This window comes from Amphibalanus amphitrite, unplaced genomic scaffold, assembly GCF_019059575.1.
Source record: "Amphibalanus amphitrite isolate SeventyFive unplaced genomic scaffold, NRLGWU_Aamphi_draft 000378F_arrow, whole genome shotgun sequence".
NCBI classification, from domain to species: Eukaryota; Metazoa; Arthropoda; class Thecostraca; order Balanomorpha; family Balanidae; genus Amphibalanus; species Amphibalanus amphitrite.
Window position 1 is genome coordinate 317,752 of NW_024881872.1, and position 20,837 is coordinate 338,588.

A 20,837-nucleotide genomic window follows, 5' to 3' on the forward strand; every position below is an offset into this window, starting at 1 on the left:
ATTTCAGATCGATACCTCCTTTTTTGGCGAAGTTATAGCGAAAGAACTGTTTGAAATTGATGACGTCAAATTTGTGAACTCAATTTTTAGCAATTCTAGACCACGTAGCGCAAAAAAAGACCACCATTGAACTCCCCGTGACGAGCTGCATCGATTTGATACCCATTCTATGCAAAAAATATCAACTTTTAAATTTGGCCTAATTTGACCTGACCTTGACCTGACCTTGCCCTGACCTTCACCAGAACATAATCTTAACTGACCCCAAAGGCTGCCTGACCCACATAATCGTATTTGGCATATAAAATGGACCATAAAATATGCATCACATGATATTTTCATATTGTGACCCTCAGTGACCTGAGCTGACCTCTGTGACCTGACCTGGTATCAGTGACCTCAAATAGCAAAATATGTGTTTGAAGAACATTGCCCAATCGATGATTTTCAATGAAATGCATTTTACTCGATTTTACAACGCAATTCTTGAAATGCCTGTAAACGGTGAAAATTCGACCTTTGACCTGACCTGTGATGTCATCGGTTTGACCTAGGTCAATGAAATTGAGTCACAAGGTAGTTCTCTGATGGGGTTATCCAACACCGTTTGCCGCTTGTCGCTATGTGGCGTGGTTCTCGAGATTTTAGGGGCCAAATTATCCCCCCCCAGCGGGGCGCGTTGCTCGGCAGACCTCAACGGGGCGCGGGTTAATCAAATGTCGTGCGCACCGATCCGTACTTAATGCAATTATCACACAAAGCAAACAAAGCACCTGCTAGATCATCATCACATGTCATCAGGACTACTGACGAATCGCCAGTTTTATACTACCAGCAACGCAAGACGGGATAATTAGGCATAAATAATCCCTAATCAGTCAGCACTATCAGATCCCAATCTGGATTGCTAAAAATATAGCCTTTAAATCCATTCCTATTGTCTACATTTGGTGAGATGTCGAGGAGAAAAAACGAGTTGGGAGCTGAATCCTCGCGCAAGGCCGCGGCAATCGATTGTATGGGCTGTCAGTCGTTAATGCATTATAAAAGCGGGGAGCTGCAGTACCCCAGCACACAATCGTGACATCTCTCATCCAGACATGAAGCTCGTAAGTGTGGAGGCACTGCAGGGAAAGAAGATACTGTCACGGTGTCCAGTGGCCGGTCCATCCATATCTCATATCAAATATGAATTTCGTGACATGATTTTTTATATGGGAAAGTCACAGTCATCAGCGTTTCATTGTTTGATTATGACCTGTGACTAGACAAAGCAAACGCCTTAAAAAATGCCTAAGCGCAGCTTAATGTTATCAAAACTCGATATAAAAAAAAATCTTCATTTAGTGTGAATCAAGGTTTCTTTGCTCAAATTAGGAATGAATGACAAAACCAGCGTTTTCCGTACCCACATTCAATCGTTCTTTCTCATGATCATTTAACTGGTCCTTGTTCGAGGCATATGTAGCTAGGGGGAGGTTGTTTGACTCCACGCCAATGTTTCCTCCACAGCTGATCGTGCTGTGCCTCGCCGCCGTGGCTCTGGCCCGGCCCCAGAGTGAGAGGGATGCCGAGATCATCGAATACGTCAACGAGCACCGCGAGGACAACTCCTACGACTTCAGGTGAGCCAAGTCAACTGAACAGCATCGAGTGTTTCGAATAGCGTTTAAGGAGTTCTTACCATCCGCGGTTTAAACTATTGTCATTATTCTGTGCTACAAGATCGTAAACATATTCAACTGCGGCTAACTATTGCTGCAAGGAATGCTGCCAAAACAGCATGAAACAGGAACACGGTCATCTTTCGGTACTTGCTTTGGGCTGACTCTCATCTCCCTCTTTACAGCCTGGAAACCTCTAACGGCATCATCCGCGAGGAGTCTGGCCTCTCCTACCCTGGAGCCGACCCCGAGACGGGCAGCTACACCCAGTCGGGCAGCTTCGAGATCCCCCACCCTGACGGCACCATCACCTACCTGTCGTTCCTGTCCGACGAGAACGGCTACCAGCCCGAGAGCGACGCAATCCCCGTCTTCACTGGACGCGTCGACATCCAGGACGCCTAAACTCGCTATGTTACTTCATTATATCGTGGTGTGATTCGTCAGTGATATGAGACCCGTGACGGCGACACATCTGTACGATAAGCAATTGTGATGTTTCTCCAGCTGTGAACTGAATCAGCAATAAACGATCAGGAGCCACTTTGTCTATTTTAATCTTCAGTTTCCTGTTACCATATGTCGTGGCTGGCTCTGGGGCTGTGCGCTTCAGTCGCTTCTTTCTCATATACTGCACCGTTATGGGTGTGTTGTTCTAACGTAAGATTGTTCCCTGTGGACTCAACATACTTACAAGCATTCTGTACATCGCTGTCCGATATTGTTCATCAAATACATTTCATTTCCAAACAGCATTTTAGCAGATGAGCTGTGAGAACTTTTCTTGACGGAACGATAATGCTTTTGTAGATATGTTGGACAGGTATTGGTATGTAGTAAATAGCCAGTAGCCTACGAATACATTCAAGATCAATTGTTTTTGCATCAATTGTTTCTTGAATATATTCGTAGGCTACTGACTCTTTACTACGATAATGCTTTTCTTTGACGGAACGATAATCCTGCTCTTCCTCTGATAGTGGCCGTTTTCGCCGTCTATTATCCCAAGTGAATAGTGTGAAAAGAAATATAACGGGTTTTCCAAAACTTCGAAGTTATTCAGTGTAATGTGTAGTAGGAGGTAGCTGAGGCCCCAATATGAAGTGATTCATCCTAACCTTGCCTTAGTTTCAAATAGTGGCCTTCCAAAGTTCACCTGTCTGCCATCAAAGAAGCTCTGCCGACGAGTATCATGTCCTCGGATAATTCTTCTCTGAGTCCATATACTTCATCCTCCTCGCACATGACTGGTGGGGCTCATACAGCGCCCCCATCCCCCCGCCAGTACGCATGCCTGATGCCACATCAGAAATGTCTGGCCTATCGTTATCGCTACACGAGAGTCTCGTGGCAGACGATGCACCCAAAAAGTTTTGCTTCAAACAAGGGTCACAAAGGGCAATATATGTGAGCTTACTAAGCTTTTGATAAAGAACGTTTAGTCTGTAAAAATGAAGGTTTTGCGAGCCTCACCATTACTTTTTTTGTGCAGCATTAGGTGAAGGCCAAGATAGTGTTGACTGTTAATCGGTAACCTTTGCCTGGTGCCGCGATATATTTTCAGAACAATTACATCTCTAGAACAATCATATATGTAGCGGGCATGGGCTAGAGCTATTACTGGTGTTCAACAACTCTTTTTACCAGGTTAGAGCTAATGTCCAGCTGTAATTCAAAACTTCGATTTATATCTTTGAGTTCAGAATCGCCGTTTTCACTACGGGCTATCTGGCGAATGCACCTAATGTGAGCAAATCAGCATCAAATCTCTTTTACAATAAAAATTTTCGCATTATGAATTTATTTTAGTGCTTCAATCGAAAAACATGTCTGGTAATGTCAAAAATGAAGTATATAAGCATTTTTACAGACCAAACTGATAACTTTTAAGAAACACACTGAACCTAATTTGACGAAATCTGCACCAAATCTGCACCAAATGTGTACCAGATGGCTATCGTGAAAACGGATAATGTTTTGTCACTGCATTTTAACAGAAAAGAGCTAGAGTGCTGTATATGAGCTGTCATGTGCTTTCCCCAGAGCTACTATCAAATGATTTTCAACTTGACCCATTTACGGTCAAGTCATGACCTTGACAAATGGTGTTTTTTATGGACCTTTCCTTGATCAAATTTTTAACATTTGAACCGGTTTATTGATAGAAATGCGAGGGTAGTAACATTTTCATACAACAAAATACGAAAAATTGTAACAAAGGCATCGGAAAATGCCTCTTTCTTGCTGCTGTTAAGTCCAGGCAAATGTCTGGGGTCAAACCCATCGATATATTTTCAGGCATCGGTAGGATTGTGATTGCAGGATTGCAAAATCCTGATTGCATTCCTTTTTGGTGGATTGCACCTGGATTTGAAATCCATTCCAAAAAACAGGATTTGATTGCGGATTGGATTGCATCATACTTCCAATTTTTGCAATCCAATCCGGATTGTGTTTGATTAGTGCTTTGAAATGGTTTGTTGCGATTGAAAATTATGAGATCGGCTTCATCGGCTTAATGTACTTTGCTATCAAGGGCTTTACATCGAAACTTGATATAATTTAAACGCTTTTAATTTAAACGCTCAAAATAAGATACGCTGATGAACTACATAGGAAGGGCAAAATTACGTATTTGAGGGCGAGTTTTACAAATATAAAACACTGGTTGGGTAGAGGTTTAAATGTGGGAGTGTTTGAGGCAAAAAATATTTCCCATAAAATACCTGTGCTTTAGATAGGAATTACTCGCAAGACTAGGTACTAGAAATGGGTGATTTGGGGATGGAGGCACGGCCCTATGCCCCCCTCCCTCCCCCAGATCCACTAGTGCACATAATACAACAGGATTGCAAAAAAGGATTGTGGATTTGATCACAATCCAAGTGAAAAAAGGGGATTGCGGGTAGGAATGCAATCCACTTCGGCACTAGGAATGTGGATTGGGAATGCAATCCTTTCAAAAAGGATTTTACCGATGCCTGTATATTTTCGACAGAAAGGTCTTTCAATCAGGGCCATTGCTTGCTATTGTTTCACGCCTATCATCGCGAATTTATATGAAACCCCTTTTCCTTGGCGGGGTTTATATGCGCAGTGGAAGGTTTTCGAGAACTAGGCTCAGTGGACGGTGGGCAAGTGTGCCCCCCGCCCCCCCCCCCCTAAGATCTCAGCTCCTATGGAGTTTCAAGTTTCGAGTTCGTGTATTCACGTTAATCCGCCTTCGCGACTTTTCTTTAACGTACATAATGTCACACGCATAAAAATGGTACGGATACACAGCAAGCGCACTATCATTCACACGTTTTAAAGCCAACAGTTTGAAAGCCAACAAGACGAAATTTGGTGGGCGTGGGGGCGGTGGAGAACTCTAATGTGCGTTCATTTTATGATGCTAGGTCAATATCTTTAAGGTGAAATGAAGTCAAACGGGGTCAAATTTGCCAGAAACGGTTCTTTTTTGTGTCGGCACGTCCATGCCTCAAAAAGTTAACGGCCGATATTTATCTTGAGGAAACTTAGGCTGTCACTCTGCCTCTGGCTTTACCTGCTGTTTTTTGTTTCTTTTCTGATTTGGAGAACAAAATAGCTTGTTGTCTGACACGATAAATATGTGGGCTGATTCCGCGCATTATGATTTCCATATGAATTCCGAAGCTGTTTGATCGGTGCCCTTGTATTTTCTGACGACGGACGGTCCGTAGAAAGCCGCGTTTACATAGGGACTATTGCGAGATTATAGCTTCGCCAGTTATGTTGCAAATGATGCCAATGATGCTTTACAATTTACAAAATAATCCCCTCTAAATATACAAAGATCACTGGATCGAACTTATCACAAAATAAATGAGCTAGAGCCTCGTCAATTTTTTATATAAACGCGACTGTAGACTAGAGAACACAAAAATTGTGCTTGCTTTGTTCGGTCTCTGCAGCATTACATCGAATTTGGAAGCCAAATGCAATACACTCGACTGATTTTAGATAAAAGTCACTCTACCAGCGTTTCACCTTACTCATGAACTTTCTGCCCCATCAAAATGGCGCTCAACGGCATCATCTACCAAAACAACCTTCTGCCTCGTCGAACAGCCTATATGTGACTGTTATTTTTGGTGGCGTTAAAGCAAGCACGCATTTATATTGGTTGCCTATCGATAAGACATTGATTGACGTGAATTGAAATGAAACATAAATTGAGCTTTCAACAGAAAAACACGAATGCAGAGAAAGATTAAACACAGAAATACCGTACAAGGCAAATGTATTGCATGAATACAAGCATAGTACAGCATAACAATATGGGTATTTACTGATGGAGGCCCGACATCAATAATGAGACGGCTCAATCAAGCGATGCAGGCTGAGAGAAACATGAGACTTCAGAAAATTGTGTGAACACAATCAGCTGGCCAGAGACGGATGGTGATGAATGCAATGGATTTTATCAAAGCGCCCTGCATGTTTCTCGAATAATCCAAAACAAGAACAGGTGCGCGCAAGAACATCGAACTGAACACATCAAAGGTGACTAAGATTTAGGCGTCCTGGATGTCGACCCGTCCGGTGAAGACGGGGAGGGCGTCACTCTCGGGCTGGTAGCCGTTCTCGTCGGACAGGAACGACAGGTAGGTGATGGTGCCGTCAGGGTGGGTGAACTCGTAGCTGCCCGACTGGGTGTAGCTGCCCGTCTCGGGGTCGGCGCCAGGGTAGGAGAGGCCAGACTCCTCGCGGATGATGCCGTTAGAAGTCTCCAGGCTGCGAAGAGGGAGATAAGAGTCAGCCCAAAGCAAGTACTGAAATATGAGCCATGTTTCTGTTTTTCGCAGCATTTTCTTGCAGAAATATTTAGCTGCAGTTGAATATGTTTACGATCTAGCACAATATACTGAAAATTGATTAAAGAGACCCTCTCACCTTCCAAAAAGTTAATGAATTGGCGTAAAGTGTTAAGTGGCTCCATGGTTCAGAAAGAGCAAAAATGAATATCTACAAAATTTTACCGAAAAAAATATTCGATGTTTTTTTTAGATAGTAGACTTTTATTTTTGTTTATTTTCGAGCCTCTACTATTCCTATGATGTCATTTGGGAGCAATAATGGAAGCAACAGCAATAATGTTGCGCGCAAGGCAGCATATGCCACCACAGCAGCAATTGTCTTTTGCCAAGGTTTTAGCATAAGATTTAAAATCGCTAGATCTGCGCCGACGTCACAGAGTCAGAGTGGGCATTCAAATTCATTAGCCTCTTTGAATTCGAGTGCTGCAGACTTTGAAATTAACCTTTTCCGATTTCAGGACTTTCTCGATGTTGTGAGTGCTCAAACCGGTAATTGCAAGCCAGGGATTCCGGTTTAGCTATTTCAGTTCAAAACTAATTTTGAGGATGAATGATCACTTACAACTGCGGATGGTAGGAGCTCCTGAAACATTATTCGAATGAAAGATGTTATACCATCTGCCTTGGCTCACCTGAAGTCGTAGGAGTTGTCCTCGCGGTGCTCGTTCACGTAGTCGACGATGGTGGCATCCCTCTCACTCTGGGGCCGGGCCAGAGCCACGGCGGCGAGGCACAGCACGATCAGCTGAAACAGAATAGAAACGAACGCATCAGAACAAAGCTCTATGTTGGAGCCGTGCCTCCGTGACTTTGGGACGCTTCAGAAAGAACAGCCCGCCGGCGACCCGCGAAAATCGCAGGTTATTAGCAATAATGACCAACAAAAAAGCGGCTTGTTGTCAGAACGATGCACTGAAACTTGCGATTAATTTCACACATTTTGCAGCACCGAGAGTCGTATCTCGACTCCAGAGTTCCAAGTTTCCTCCAGCTGCGACCACTTACGAGCTTCATGGTGATTCGTTCGGCTGTCGATTGAGCAGTGACGTGTGTGCGCGTCGCCGGCCTTTTATACGCGCTGAGCGGCGGGCGGCGTGCACTCGGCAGCCCCCTCTGTCCTTGCCGGTGACCCCGTCTCGGCCAGGGAGGCAGACGCCAGCCAGCCCGGTGGTGGAGGGCCAGTCTGTGATTGGGCGGATCAGACCGCAGCCGGCCAGACGGGCCCAGCTCATCAACTCCGTCAGCTGGGTTATAAATTAGGCATTTTGGCGTAAAAGCATCAGCCTGCTGTCATTTATCGCTTTTCCGATCAGTGTGTAGATCATAAAAGGGACATGCCTTTACCTGTCTTCGAGGACTTGTTGCTTAATTTTTTTTTCCGGAAAGTTTGATTTAAAATTAGCTGGTACAGGCTAATTGAAAACAAAACTAATATATTTTTAATTCAACTCTCGCAGAAGCATATTTATCGGCTCAGAGCTATTTGTTGCGGAATCATGCAAGGATTAATGAACAAGAATGCTTGCTTAGGTATTGTTGGATTCATCATATCGTTCATAATTCCCCATCGGTATTTCTGAGTAGTAGCAAGTTACGTCAACACCATGCACTACTCAGTCGCTACAAAAGCCAGGATTAGTTGTACGGCCTCACAGAGAAGACAGCGAACATGAGGCCGGTAAGTTGAAAGACGTTTTTTGAACGTAAGGAAGAACGTGTGTTCCGCCTCTGCCATTGCTGAGGCTAGACGGCTAAAGTGAGCCTGAAGGCTGAAATGGCAAGACACTAGACAGGCATGCCAGCGATATGAGCCTAGAACACTTCTCGACCTCACCGAGCTGTCACTAAGCTTTGTTCACATGTAGGACGGGTGCGGCTTCCGAGGCTGATGGGATCGTATAGCCTGTCTTGCCTTACTTGTTCTGCATGCATTGTTTTGAATGATGCGTAGCGTTTCATAATGAAGCTCATTTGCGACGCCATTGCTTCTCGTGACCTCGACACAGGGTGATCCAGATTCGTGGTTTGTTTGCTACGGAGATGAACTGCTGTCGAAATACTACACTAAATACCTTAGCTCGCTTCTTCCACTTATTAAATGCCCAACGTCTGGCTTTCCAATTGAACATGGTAGCACATTGTACCTCGATGAAATGGTTGAACATCTGTTCAACTCAGAAAAAAGAATTATAATTGAATTGAATCCACACAACTGGTGAAATGAGTAATTTCGATACGCCATTAGGTACAGGCCTCAGCAGACTGCGTGGTAGGTATTATTTTTTCGACAAAACTGGTAATAACTCAAAGACTATGTGGTCTGTCGGTCGGAATTCATTGCAAATAGAGGCATCATGCTCCACTCCTTCGATTGGGTCTATCACTTAACAAAGTATATGCTTTGTGTGGCAACAAAATGCAACAGTTTGTTTTGGGGGCAAATATAAACTTTTGGGTTTTGTTGCCAAACTGGATGGAAAATGAATACGATGGTAATGCCCATCTAAGGTGCGGAGTCTCGCGCGTCTAGCTGTTACGATTTCTGAGTGACCGATAACATAGTATCCGCGATATTCTCGGTTTTGTCGAAAAAAGAATCCCTACCACGCAGTTTGCAGAGGGCTGTACATAGATAACAGGATTCATGTTATCATGATTCATGTTCATGTTATCAACATGATACTGGATACATGTTATCTATGGCCAGTATAATCTTTAGGTTAATTAGTTTTCGGCTTCAGCCCCATCGTTTTAATGCCTGTGGCGCCGGTGTACGATCACTGCCCTTGACATGATTTGCCAGGTACTTGTTGTTTGGGCCGTGGCTGCGGTCCTGGCTCAACCTCAAGACGAAAGAGGTGCGAAAATAAATGTGTACGAACATGAACAAGCTGAAGATGGCTCTTGGGAAACATTGTGAGTGCTCCGTTTGTTATTACATTGCGAGCGAGCGTGATCTTAATGGTTCTTTTTTATAGAGCGTACCAAAAACTATTTTCGGCTTCGTGAAACGTTAATCTAGTCTAAGAGGGACAAGGCGTTTGCCACAGGAATTAAGCAGCCTAGAATAATATATTTATATATCTGATATAAATCAATAGAATGATATAGAATCTCGTAATCCCTTGAGTTTTGAGCAGCCTTAGACGATACGGATTAAGTGAGGTTGGAAGTATTCATTTAATATCATTTGTCAATAAGCTCGATCATCCAGGTTGATAAATACCAAGCCATGCATCAAACATGTGACCGCTAGTACTTCCTGTATCGTTATCATTAACCGTGCCAATTTCATTTTCCGCAGTGTCGACACGTCAAACGAAATCACCATCGAAGACACGGGAGTGTTCACGGCAGGCTCCGAGCCTGAGACGGGCACCCTGACGCGACTGGGAGGCTACGAGTTCGCCCATCCAGACGGCCGATACACGTTCATCACCTACGTGGCCGATGAGAAAGGGTTCAGAGCCGAGGGAGAGGCCATTCCCGTGTTCTCCGGCAGAGTTCACATCCGAGCCGAGTAGGATAAGACGCTCAGGCGGCACGTCTTGCGGCAGAGGTGTGGCGAGCTTCAACGGGCGCTGCTGTGGTTGAAAAGATTGGGTAATAATAGCCGTTTTCATGACGGGCTGTTCGGCGAGTGCACCTAATTTGACCAAATCTGCACCTTATCTCTTTTACAGCAAATATCTTTATTTTATGAATTTATTTCAGTGTTTTAATCGATGATACTCTCTGTTAATATGACAAAGCAGGCATATAAGCAATTAGTGCAACCCTAGCTGATAGCTACTAAGAGACACACTTACCTAATTTGACAAAATATGCACCTGATCTGCACCAGACGTGCACCAAATGTGTACCAGATGGCCGTCGTGACAACGGCTAATAGTTACTGATAAGAAGCAGATATTTAGCGACTGCTGGTAATACGCTGTATGATGGAGGACATGTATACCTATTAAAACATTTAAAGGTCACTTGTAAATACATAAACAACTTTAAACAATTCGTGCTGCGCACAAGCTGTTTGCACAAAGATGGCACTGGTTATGAACTGTTTGATAGCCTCTGATGCTCTCTGTTGTTATCATATCAACCAGCTCATGTTTCAAAGTTGTTAGGCATCATGTGCATACTACGTAGTGCGTAGTGTATAGTTATTGTGTGTCAAGGTAATTTCAGCATACTGGAGTTCCGTTGCCAAGCAACTATGAGCGTTCGGGGCATATTTGTCTTCGCGGGGTCTGCTCTTTCAATAAAGTAAGAAATTTAACATAGGTAGGGACAAATTCAAGCGTTTAAGCAAAGATGTAGCCAGTTGAGTTTCATTTAGTCGTAATATTTTTCAAAAGAATGTTCAAAACCTTGAAGTTCGACCTGTTACTGTCACTGGCTCAATGGTTATGATCTTTTATCATAACCAGTGGACTAGTATTGAAATCGATCTTGCAAAATAAAAAGCGACAAGCTTGTTCTTTGGTGAGTCATTTCAAAACAGGTTGCCTTAGTCCGTTTTCCCGTCCGCTATTCCCCTTCCCATCACTCCTAATCCAATGAAATTCGCCAGCTGAAGTACGAGAAATAAAATGACTAATATAAACGGTAGTGTACAGTTACACGGTATATTATAAACACAAGGTCAAATATGCACAAAACGGTAAATCACAATCATTTCACAGAGTAAACCATTTCACAGGCAGCTGATACAGTTGATACTGGTAAGTACAAACGGCCGAGACGTAGGAATGTGGGTAGGTTTGGGGGACTAAATGATGAGAATGACCGACATCATTTTGAACGAATAGAAACACTGGCATTGATGGATGGTGCTAATTTCACGCAGACATGATTTTGGTCACATTTTTGTCATCAGACTGATCAAAGCCAAAATATTCACAATTGTATTGCCAATTCCAGGCTGGCGATGGATCTTCTAAAAAGTTGTCTTTTTCTTCTCGACTGTGTTCCTGGTATTTACTGGTAGGCGTCCTGGATGTCGACGCGTCCGTTGAAGGTGGGGATGGCGTCACTCTCGGGCCGGTAGCCGTCCTCGTCAGAGATGTAGGAGAGGTAGGTGATGGTGCCGTCAGGGTGCTTGAACTCGAAGCTGCCCGACTTGACCTGGTTGCCGGTCTCCGGCTCGGCTCCAGGGTACTGGATGCCAGAGTCCTCCACGGCGATACCGTTCGACGTCTCATAACTGTGAGCAGAGGTCGAGAAATATGTTAGGTACTGCCTTATCTACGTTACAGGTTATACCAGTGCCGAATCAATATGCGCAATGCGCATGGGTTTCATGCATTTGTGTGCTGTTTCTTTCTATTTGATTATAAAATTAAATGTGCGGAGTGCGAAACATTTACTTTCTCTCATTAAAATATCATTCCTGAGAATGAATGAAGGTTTGAAATCATCATCACGGAATGATACTTTCTACAAATGTAGAGTTAACGGTCATTTCTACTGCGTGTCTGTCATTGAGTATACTCACGCGGTGTCCCAGGACTGGTCCTCCCTCAGCTCGTGATCGTACAGGATGATCTGGGCGTCCCTCTCACTCTGGGGCCGGGCCAGAGCCACGGCGGCCAGGCACAGGACGATCACCTGTCAACGGAAGCAGAACACGTCAGACACTGAACACTCAGATGCACTTTTACGATTCCCGGCAACGCATCTAAGGAATATTCATTTGCAATCTGTACTATGAATGGGTTAATTTTGTAAGTCTAGCAATGCAGGAAATCCAGAAGTCTAGAAATCCAGCAGCTTGAAGAAAAATATCCCGATGAATGCCAGATTGCAAATAGATCCATAGATCACAGTCCAGCCGTTACAGCTGCCACCGTTCAGTCCCAGATGAGGTCCCAGTTCGCCACACTGTGCGTTTTCACCACCGGCGGCCGGCACACCACCGCTCCCCTCGCCCCGGCTGCTTACGAGCTTCATGTCGGTGGTAGGTCGGTCGGTCCGATGTAGAATGGTGCCTAAGCAGAGCTCTGTCTGTCTTATATACGGCCTGCTGCGTGCTGTGTGACGCCACCCAGGTGATCTGGATAGGTGTCCGAGAGCTGGAACCAGTCTGACACGATTAGCGCATGTAGAACCAGCGGGATCCCGCCGCTGAGCCCCGCCGGAGTCGAGGCCTCCTCCGAGCTGTGCGCCGGATGGGGCGTGCTCCGGTGCCCACCGCGCGCCCTGGCTAACATGGAGCAGTGCGATGGGTTACGTTATCACAAAACGTTGAACTTTTACCTGGTGCGGGAGGTTTGGGTGTGTAGCTTATCTTTGCGGTTTGTTCTCTCGGAAGTAATCTCGATAATGCATGTTCTGAAACAGTTATGTTGCTCTTTTTTCGTTTGTGTGTGCCAGCAAAGCTGTAAAATTCATGGATGATCTGTCAAGACTGGAAATCTTCCCAGAGTACAAGGTAGTTTGTGTAGCTTCCTTTTTGCTTTTTCGGGTAGGTCTGGTTGGCGTTAAACGCTGTTGCCTTGATGCCGTGGGGAAATATGAAAATGAAGCATGACAGCGATGGAATAATAGCATATTCCAAAACGTATCAGGCTCACCTTAATTTTATCCTCAATCTTGTTTTGTATCTTCACTTCACTTCAAGCATTAGCGTTATTTTGCATCCATTTACCTACTTGTAGAACAAACGTAGGTCATATGTACTGCATATGTATTATGTAGACACTGTATATGTGAGTGTGACTAATGATCGGTCTCGATAGAAAATCTCTCTATTCCGATATTCTTGAGAGCAGGAAGCACTTGAGACTAGAGTGTGACTGGTCAACTGTCGCTAACACGGTGTAATTGCTCCATATTCTTCCCGCCTTATCCTCCCGGCACTGGCATCTGGCCGTCTCCCACGCTGGCTACCCTCTCGAGTCCTCCCCTCCCCTTCCCTCCCCTCCCCTCCCCTCCCCCACATGGTCCCACGCAAACCGACCAATCAGCGCTGAGGTATTGCGTCACAGGGGCGTGGCCAGTGACGGGAGGCGCTGGATGGACTGGAGCGCCTCGAATTGGAGCACCGTGCTCCCCCTCCCCTCTCTCCCTCCCTCCTCCAGGTCACCAATTGGAGCAGCTCCCCGGATCTGATGACATGGAGACTCTGACGCCAATGGGAGATGAGTTCCGTACAATGTGGGAATGGAATACGTTACATAACCCAAGTGCAGAAGACCTTGTAGGATAAAAGCTATTAAATCATTTCATTTTGGCATACAGCATCAATTCACCTCATGTGCCATGTTCTAAGCGTGTGATTTTTTGTTGTGTTCATGAATGTTATGCAACACAGAATTGGTAGTGAACGTGAGCAAGGGTCAAGGGATCAGATCAGGGGATTAGTGACCACGTGAAATAATGAGCTAGTCATGTTAATAATCACTTAAAGGGCTGCTGGTTGAAAGGCATGGCTCAGTTTAGGACCGCCATTGTGAAGTCATAGATGCCAGACCACGATGACGAAAAAAAGATGGAGCTGATTCGGGTCATGGAAATATGTAGCTTTGCTGTGTGTTCTATATGCATCTGATCACGAATGCAGTGTCTGTTTACCCTTTCAATAGGTACAGAGAGTTGGGCTGTGTGCCGATAATCTAGCAATTTGCTGGTTAGCATTTGTTTGTTAGTGAGCAGTTGCCAGAGGCTATAAGAGAAACTGTCCTGAATCGGACTGATATGCAGCCTAAAATCACATAATCACACGATCTGCCTAGCGTTTTTCGTAGCTCTGCCTCGGATTCAGTCATTGAACTGAAGATTGAATTAAGCAGCCCATGAACTAAAGTCAATAAACGCAGGATCCTGTTTACGTGAATATCAACAAAACTGTCAGACTTAGCAAGCTGATATGTTGATTGATCCTTCGTTGTTGTTTCTTAATCGTTGTTTCCTCTGTATTGTGACAGCGGTCAGCGACACTCCTATGCAAATAGAAACAGAAAAGGTATAAAGTTATTTTCTTATTCCATATCGCTTTCCATTTTCCTTTCAAGGTTTCCTTGCAGTTCGATGGTCTAAGTACGATCTATGGAGGCTGAACAAAGTGTCTTCTCGTGTGAGCAATGGCCTAGTATTAGCCCTGTAAAAAGCTTATTTAGACGTTTAGGCATTTAGGCTGGCGAACTGATTCGCTGAACATTCGCCTGCTACAGCTATTTTATTCTTTGCAGTTTTAATTACAAACGAGATCAGTTGGTTTCGTGTAACCAGAAACTGAATCAAGAAATTGTTCATGGGCACCTAGGCCCTACACATCCAGTCTGTTGACACTTTAAAAGCTTATCTGTTGTAGAGGACGCTCAAAGGAACCGGCAACTTTCAAAACCATTTGTCAACACACAGCTGCAAGACTAAAGTAGATATATGTGTGATGTAGGCATAATTAAAAAATATATATATAATCACCAGCAGAATTTCATTGATAACAACTTGTGCAAAGCATGTCTGATGTTTGAGCACCAAAGAAAAACTTAACTTTGTGGGGACGTATAACGGGGTAAAATTCCAAAGACATGCACGCACGGGAATATACTCGAATTTAAAGTCAGCATTATTGTTGGAACAATGTATTGTTGTACCTACGCATTTCAGATGTAAACCTTAACAACATTGAGTACAAGCCAGCACACATATCCGTTAACGACACCTGTCCAAATATTTTTTTTTCTTCAAAAGTCACCGCTGCCTGGACATGTCTCTCAAGGATATTTCAGTAGATTATGTAAAAACTGGATTTTCCGTTGGGCGACAGTGCCACACAGCCGCTTATGTCTGCATCCTGAAAACGATGATAATGACTGGCGTTTCCATGCATCATGAAGTGAAGCAATTGATACTTCTAACACTCATCATATGCTGTCAGACAGATGCGTTTCAAAATGGAATGCTCGGAGTGCTTTGAGTCTCAAGTGCCTGTCGGTCGAGCTTGCGATATACGCTTACGCTTCTGAGCATCTGCGCTGCTACATTCGTAAATCGAGTCTTGAATTCAGTTCCATCGCCTCCATTGGAGGAAAAGGCAGCAAGCTCCCACGCAGGATGTCCACCTTGGTGCCAGTGACTGTGGTCAGATTTGGTGGACGACGCACCATCGAGATGGTGGTTGTGGTCAGCCGACTTCATGGCTGTCACAGCCAAGGTCGGTGAGCTAGGTAATCCGACCCCCACCCCCACCCCCCACCCCCACCCGGTGCTCGTGGGGCCGGGGACATTCCTCCCCGGATCAGTGGAGGTCCTCGGAGAGGAGTGTGACGTCACAGAGCCGCGGGCGGCCGTCCCCGATTGGTGTGTTTGACGGTGTCCCTGCACTGGTGTAGTGCATCTGCAGACAACTGCTGGCTCCCACAGAGAAACACGTAGAGCTGGCATTTTGCAGAACTGTGCTAATGACATTCGCATGAGGCACAATCACCTGCTGCCAGTTAAACGCAGTTGGTTTCCGACTTAATGTTTCAGGCTATTACATCATGCTATGCACAAGAGGTTGTCCGTCTCGGAAAAAAACGGAGAGGATTGTTGCAATGTATGGAATGAGAGACGAATTGTAAAGAGCAAGGAACACTTACAAAAAAAAGACTTTTGGTACCTCTACAATCTACATATAAGAAACAACTGTGTTAGTTTATCCATTTATACGCCATAGATCTCTGTATACCTAAACTGGACATAGAACATCTAACCTCTGTAAAATCTGACTTCTGTTGACCACTGTAAAATCTCAACTCTGTAAAATCTTACTTCTGTATCACAGACCTCTGTAAACCATACATTCTCCTCCGTATACGGTATACAGAAGTATATGGTCATGCATTATAAAAAGAGCTTTTTATGTGGAACGTCCATTGCAGGGATATCGAGATATCTGTGCTGAACGGTAGTCGATTTGCAGCACGAGCGTCTGCCAGAATCCCCATCTGACCGTGACACATCAGTGAAAATCTCGCCTCCCTCGTCTTTGTTCAGCATTCCGAGGAGTGAGTCAGACGCCTGCATTACCCTTATCAGCATGTGTTATCTGAAACTACCAGAAATGCCTGACAGATGGATTTGCATGCCCTTTTTGCTAGAAGCTCATAGGTACTTACATCATTTACGTATAACTGCGGAGGTGGATTACTGCATGTTTTATAGCGGGATCACTTAGCATCTCAAAGAACGTTAGAAAGATGCTCTTTTTACAGTAGCTGTTTACATATGATAGTCTCGAAGCATATGTACATAGCTATTCGCTCTGTTCCCGTGCACAGTCTTCCCTCGGCGCCCTCCATTTCTTTAGATGTTCAGTTCAAGAGAAGATCCCTGTCCTTGACCCTGTCCCCCAGGGTCACATGACCATGCCTCCGGACTCGGTCCGAGTCCAGCAAGAATCCTGTACCACCCCGCTGGCGCAGCTGTCCGCGATCTGCCGGATCCTGCCGCCGGATTCAAGGCCAGCCTCGGAGCGTCCCCGCGTCTCCTCCGCTGCCCCAGCTGCACTTTCATTGGCAAATCCCGCTGCCGTGGCCGGGGTTAATCCTCTGGTCAGGCAGGTCCGTGCCAGGCCCTGCCGCTCAGCTGCTCCTCTCGGCCATCATCGGAGCTCTGAGACGGAGCCAGCCGGGCCCAGTCTCCTGAGCTTCGCAGGGCGGGAGGAGGAGGAGGGGGGGGGGGGGGTTCGGCCTGAATTTCACCTGTGAGAAGGAATGAATGGGGAAACGGTTACGGTTATTTGTAGTGGTGATTAGCTGGTGATCTTCAATCGTCTACCACAAAGTGAATGAACGCTACCCAATATGAGTCGGACAGTGGTCAGTGGAGCTTGTACCCACAATCGGCACTATCAAAGTTTAGGGGTTCGATGGCCATGACGTTTTCTCTCCTACTTGTTTTAAACTTGTTCCGCTATTGTAATTCTTACGACCAAAAGATTCTGGGTGTAATAGAGCATAATTTTAAGGTTAAATAGCTACATCAAATTTCTAGACGTGACATATTTCAGAGGGAAAAAATGATTGTTGGAAATACCTTATGCTGCACTAACAAAGTGGATAGAATGGTTGAACATAAGCGGCTATTAATTAAAGGAACCCAATGTAAAAGTAAGTCAAAAGGCTTTGTGCGTAAATAAGTCAAAAGGCTGACTAATGCCATATGATTACATATGTTGGATGTCTCATGATAAACCATTTTGCTTGGATGAAGCAAAAACGTTTTGCTTCACTTCATCCAAGCAAAAACGTTTATCCTGGCCAATAGAGCCCTAGCTATCACACCACTTAGTTATCTTCTAAAGTGCGTCTGTCATCATGCTCGGGATAAATCATATGCTGCAACTGGGTTATCACCAGTCCCCTTCGGCCTTCCGCCGGCGGTGGCGGCGCTATTGGCGCCCGTACACCGGTCTCCAGCGCCCCAAGGTCCGTCCCTCGGGCCGAGAAGGTCAGCCCATCATCGGCTCAGCCGACTGGCCACTTTTCTCAGAAGCCGCTAATGCTGCAGAGTTGGCAGAGCTGCTCAATGTCCAATCTCACCATCTAAAGCTGACGGTGATCTCACGCCGTTCAGGTAGATATGATGGTGCTTTATGTGCAGAAGATCCCTCAGAAAGCATCTGGGCTACGTAAGAGCAAAACGACTTATTTCTAGCTTCAGCGCTTCGGTTGCAGCAACGGAAATGTACAGATGTGTATATTTGAATGTTACGCAAGAAGTCGTCAAGTTATGTTGCTATAAAAGATTCAGGCTAGTGTCAAAGCTGGTTCTCGTAATTCGTTTCTTTTTACTTTTGAGCTCGTCATTTTTTTTTTGTCATTTGCTTTTTTGTATTCGCTTATCATGGACGCTTGCTTTTGCTACCCGGTTACGCTGGAAATATTTACTCGCTGCAGATATGGCATTTTATTTGAAGAATTTTTAATTTGTCATTTACTTGAAGTGCAATCATCAACAACAACCAGTCGCATATCAGTCATTTGTTTGACGTCCTCAAAGCTAATAATTCTTCGTAGAGAATCGCTACATTCTGGCACAGTTGGGATGCATTGCTGACATGCTGCCTCGTCCAAGGTCGGTTCCAGCGACCACTCTGCCATAATAACTATGTCCTCGGAACAGGTAAACGATGGCCTCCCTGCTCAGAGTCTCTCGGAATGTGGCCTTTTGTGTGACAGTTATTACATGATCGGAATGACAGTCAGCTTACTGAAAAAGTTGATAGATACATGCATCATGCAGATGAAAATTAAACGGATCACAAGTTCCATAATTTCAGTTAGCTAGAATGGCGATATTTTTTCATAAGATGCACTATGATTCGAAAACTTGCATTAAAACGCTCATATGCTCACGTACTTAAAGGGACTATCCCACCTTCTAAAATGTTGGTAAAACCAGTTAAATTGTGCCCGACTTTATAGATTGGATGACCAGGAACACGGTTCTGGCATTTATTTTTCATTAAACATCTTAGGCTTCCCATATTCCAAACACAAACTTTCAAATATGTGACGTCACAGCCCAAAATTACCTCCTTCCCCAGGCCACATTACTGTCATAAAGCTGATTCTTTTTACTCTGTAGGCACCACAACAAAGTTCAGATCAAGTTTTAAGCGATTTTTCAACGAACAAACCCATTTAAATCAGAATGACTAAACGAGGTGACGTCACACTAACGGTCGCTCCATGTTGAAGACAGAGCCTTGTACAAGGCCCATTTTCAAATGAAGGGAACGAATTTCTTCAACACCAAGATGCCGCGGGGGTTGCAACCTAGATAGATAGTGGTTTCTGAACCTCGCCGCAAACTTGGCTATCTCAACTCAAACCCCATGTTAAAGGTGGGATAGTCCCTTTAAAGCAACGTTGTTCCTATAATTGCAAGTAAATGTTCCGGAAAATAAAATGCATCAATGTGCATTGTGCATAATGCTCGCAAAGCCATTTTATGACTAAGCAACAAAGCATTAGTAGGTACCTTACTCACTCATATTTGAGGAATGGAAAAACACAAGGTGGCATTCCGTTAAAACCGCCACGCACAGATGACTCTCACAATTCGTCGTGGTTACTTTTATCTGACCCAATAGTAGACTTATCTCTGGAAGTTCTCACGCTGCTTTGAGGATATGCTCATTTCTGCTAAACCGCATAGAAACCAGTATAACGCCTTTTGGGGCGACTAACGGAGCGAGCGAGAGGGTGAGCCTTGCACGTGCGAAATTTCGAAGGGGTACCTCCAGCTGACTTGTGCACGGCACCCTACTAACTGGTCTCTAGCGATGTGCCAAATTTGAGCACAATCGGCCCAGCCGTTCTCGAGATCTGGAAGCGGCACCCTGCACGTGCGCACGTGCAAAATGGGTCCCAACTGACTTTTGCACGGCACCCTACTAACCGGTCCCTAACCATGTGCCAAATTTGAGCGCCATCGGTCCAGCCGTTCTCGAGATCTGGAATCGACCCCTGCACGTGCGCACGTGCAGCAGCACCCCAACTGTGGCACATGGATATGCATTGCCTAGTGGGTGCCTACCTACATGGCAACTTTCAGCGCAATCGGCCAAGTAGTTACCGAGATATTGCAACAATTACAAAAGTGACACCTCTTCGTTTTGCACGTGGCACGTGCATAAGGGGTCACCCACATGCATCGGGAATAGTCCAGTACTTGGTAGAAGGAATGAAGCTACCCTACAAAAATTACCGCGTGTAAATCGGTCAAGTGGTTGCTGAGATATAAGCGTCGCAAAAGCGTGACCACGGCCGGCCGGCCGGCCGGCCGGCCGGCCGGCCGCTCATACTCAGAAATTTCCGTTAATCTAAGGAAAGACTACGCTCGCTTCGCTCGCTCCGTAACAATCGAAGGTAGATGGAAAGACTCTAGGAGAGAGAAGCTAGTTGGCATTTCGCTGAATGGCATGCAGTCAACATTTCCAAGACAAAACACGGATCCTTGGTAAGACTCGTAATGATATCCACGGGAATATCGCACCAGAGGGCACCTGAAGCACGCTCTCTTGCCGCACTGCAAAGGTGCGGTTTATACCACAACACTTTCCGGTATCCCTATTGTGTCCGACTCAGTCAGCGGAAAGGGCGCGACGACCATGAAGACTACATAGATAAATTGTTTCAACACTGAAGTCGAGGCAAAGGTCATCCTTAGGTCACTTTATTCATACGTTCTGCGGACTACAGGTGTTAAGATGAACTGAAATCCTGCTGTCTTTGCGGAAACTATTGGTTATCCATTCCAATATGATATCCGATAATCGATATCCGATATCAGATACCTATCCAGCAGCTTTTAAACGGTGACCGAAGACCTGAAAGCC

The 20,837-nt window shown here is 45.0% G+C and overlaps 3 protein-coding genes across 3 annotated transcripts; 1 reads left to right on the forward strand and 2 right to left on the reverse strand.

The window, feature by feature from the left end:
- Nucleotides 1–975: 975 nt before the first annotated feature.
- On the forward strand, nucleotides 976–2,207 carry LOC122389986 (cuticle protein CP14.6-like). The gene is made up of 3 exons (XM_043382545.1): nucleotides 976–1,109; nucleotides 1,513–1,625; nucleotides 1,850–2,207. Exons 1-3 carry the CDS (start codon nucleotides 1,101–1,103, stop codon nucleotides 2,067–2,069), a joined length of 342 nt encoding a protein of 113 aa, XP_043238480.1. The 5' UTR covers nucleotides 976–1,100; the 3' UTR covers nucleotides 2,070–2,207.
- A 3,704-nt stretch (nucleotides 2,208–5,911) lies between these two features.
- LOC122389989 (endocuticle structural glycoprotein SgAbd-5-like) lies at nucleotides 5,912–7,984 on the reverse strand. The gene is made up of 3 exons (XM_043382548.1): nucleotides 7,511–7,984; nucleotides 7,138–7,250; nucleotides 5,912–6,422 (listed from the first exon to the last, which is right to left on the reverse strand). Exons 1-3 carry the CDS (start codon nucleotides 7,517–7,519, stop codon nucleotides 6,203–6,205), a joined length of 342 nt encoding a protein of 113 aa, XP_043238483.1. The 5' UTR covers nucleotides 7,520–7,984; the 3' UTR covers nucleotides 5,912–6,202.
- Nucleotides 7,985–11,116: 3,132 nt separating this feature from the next.
- LOC122389993 (cuticle protein CP14.6-like) lies at nucleotides 11,117–12,566 on the reverse strand. Its single transcript, XM_043382552.1, has 3 exons — nucleotides 12,446–12,566; nucleotides 12,000–12,112; nucleotides 11,117–11,708 (listed from the first exon to the last, which is right to left on the reverse strand). The coding sequence occupies exons 1-3, from the start codon at nucleotides 12,452–12,454 to the stop codon at nucleotides 11,483–11,485; spliced, it is 348 nt and encodes a 115-aa protein (XP_043238487.1). The 5' UTR covers nucleotides 12,455–12,566; the 3' UTR covers nucleotides 11,117–11,482.
- Nucleotides 12,567–20,837: the final 8,271 nt, after the last annotated feature.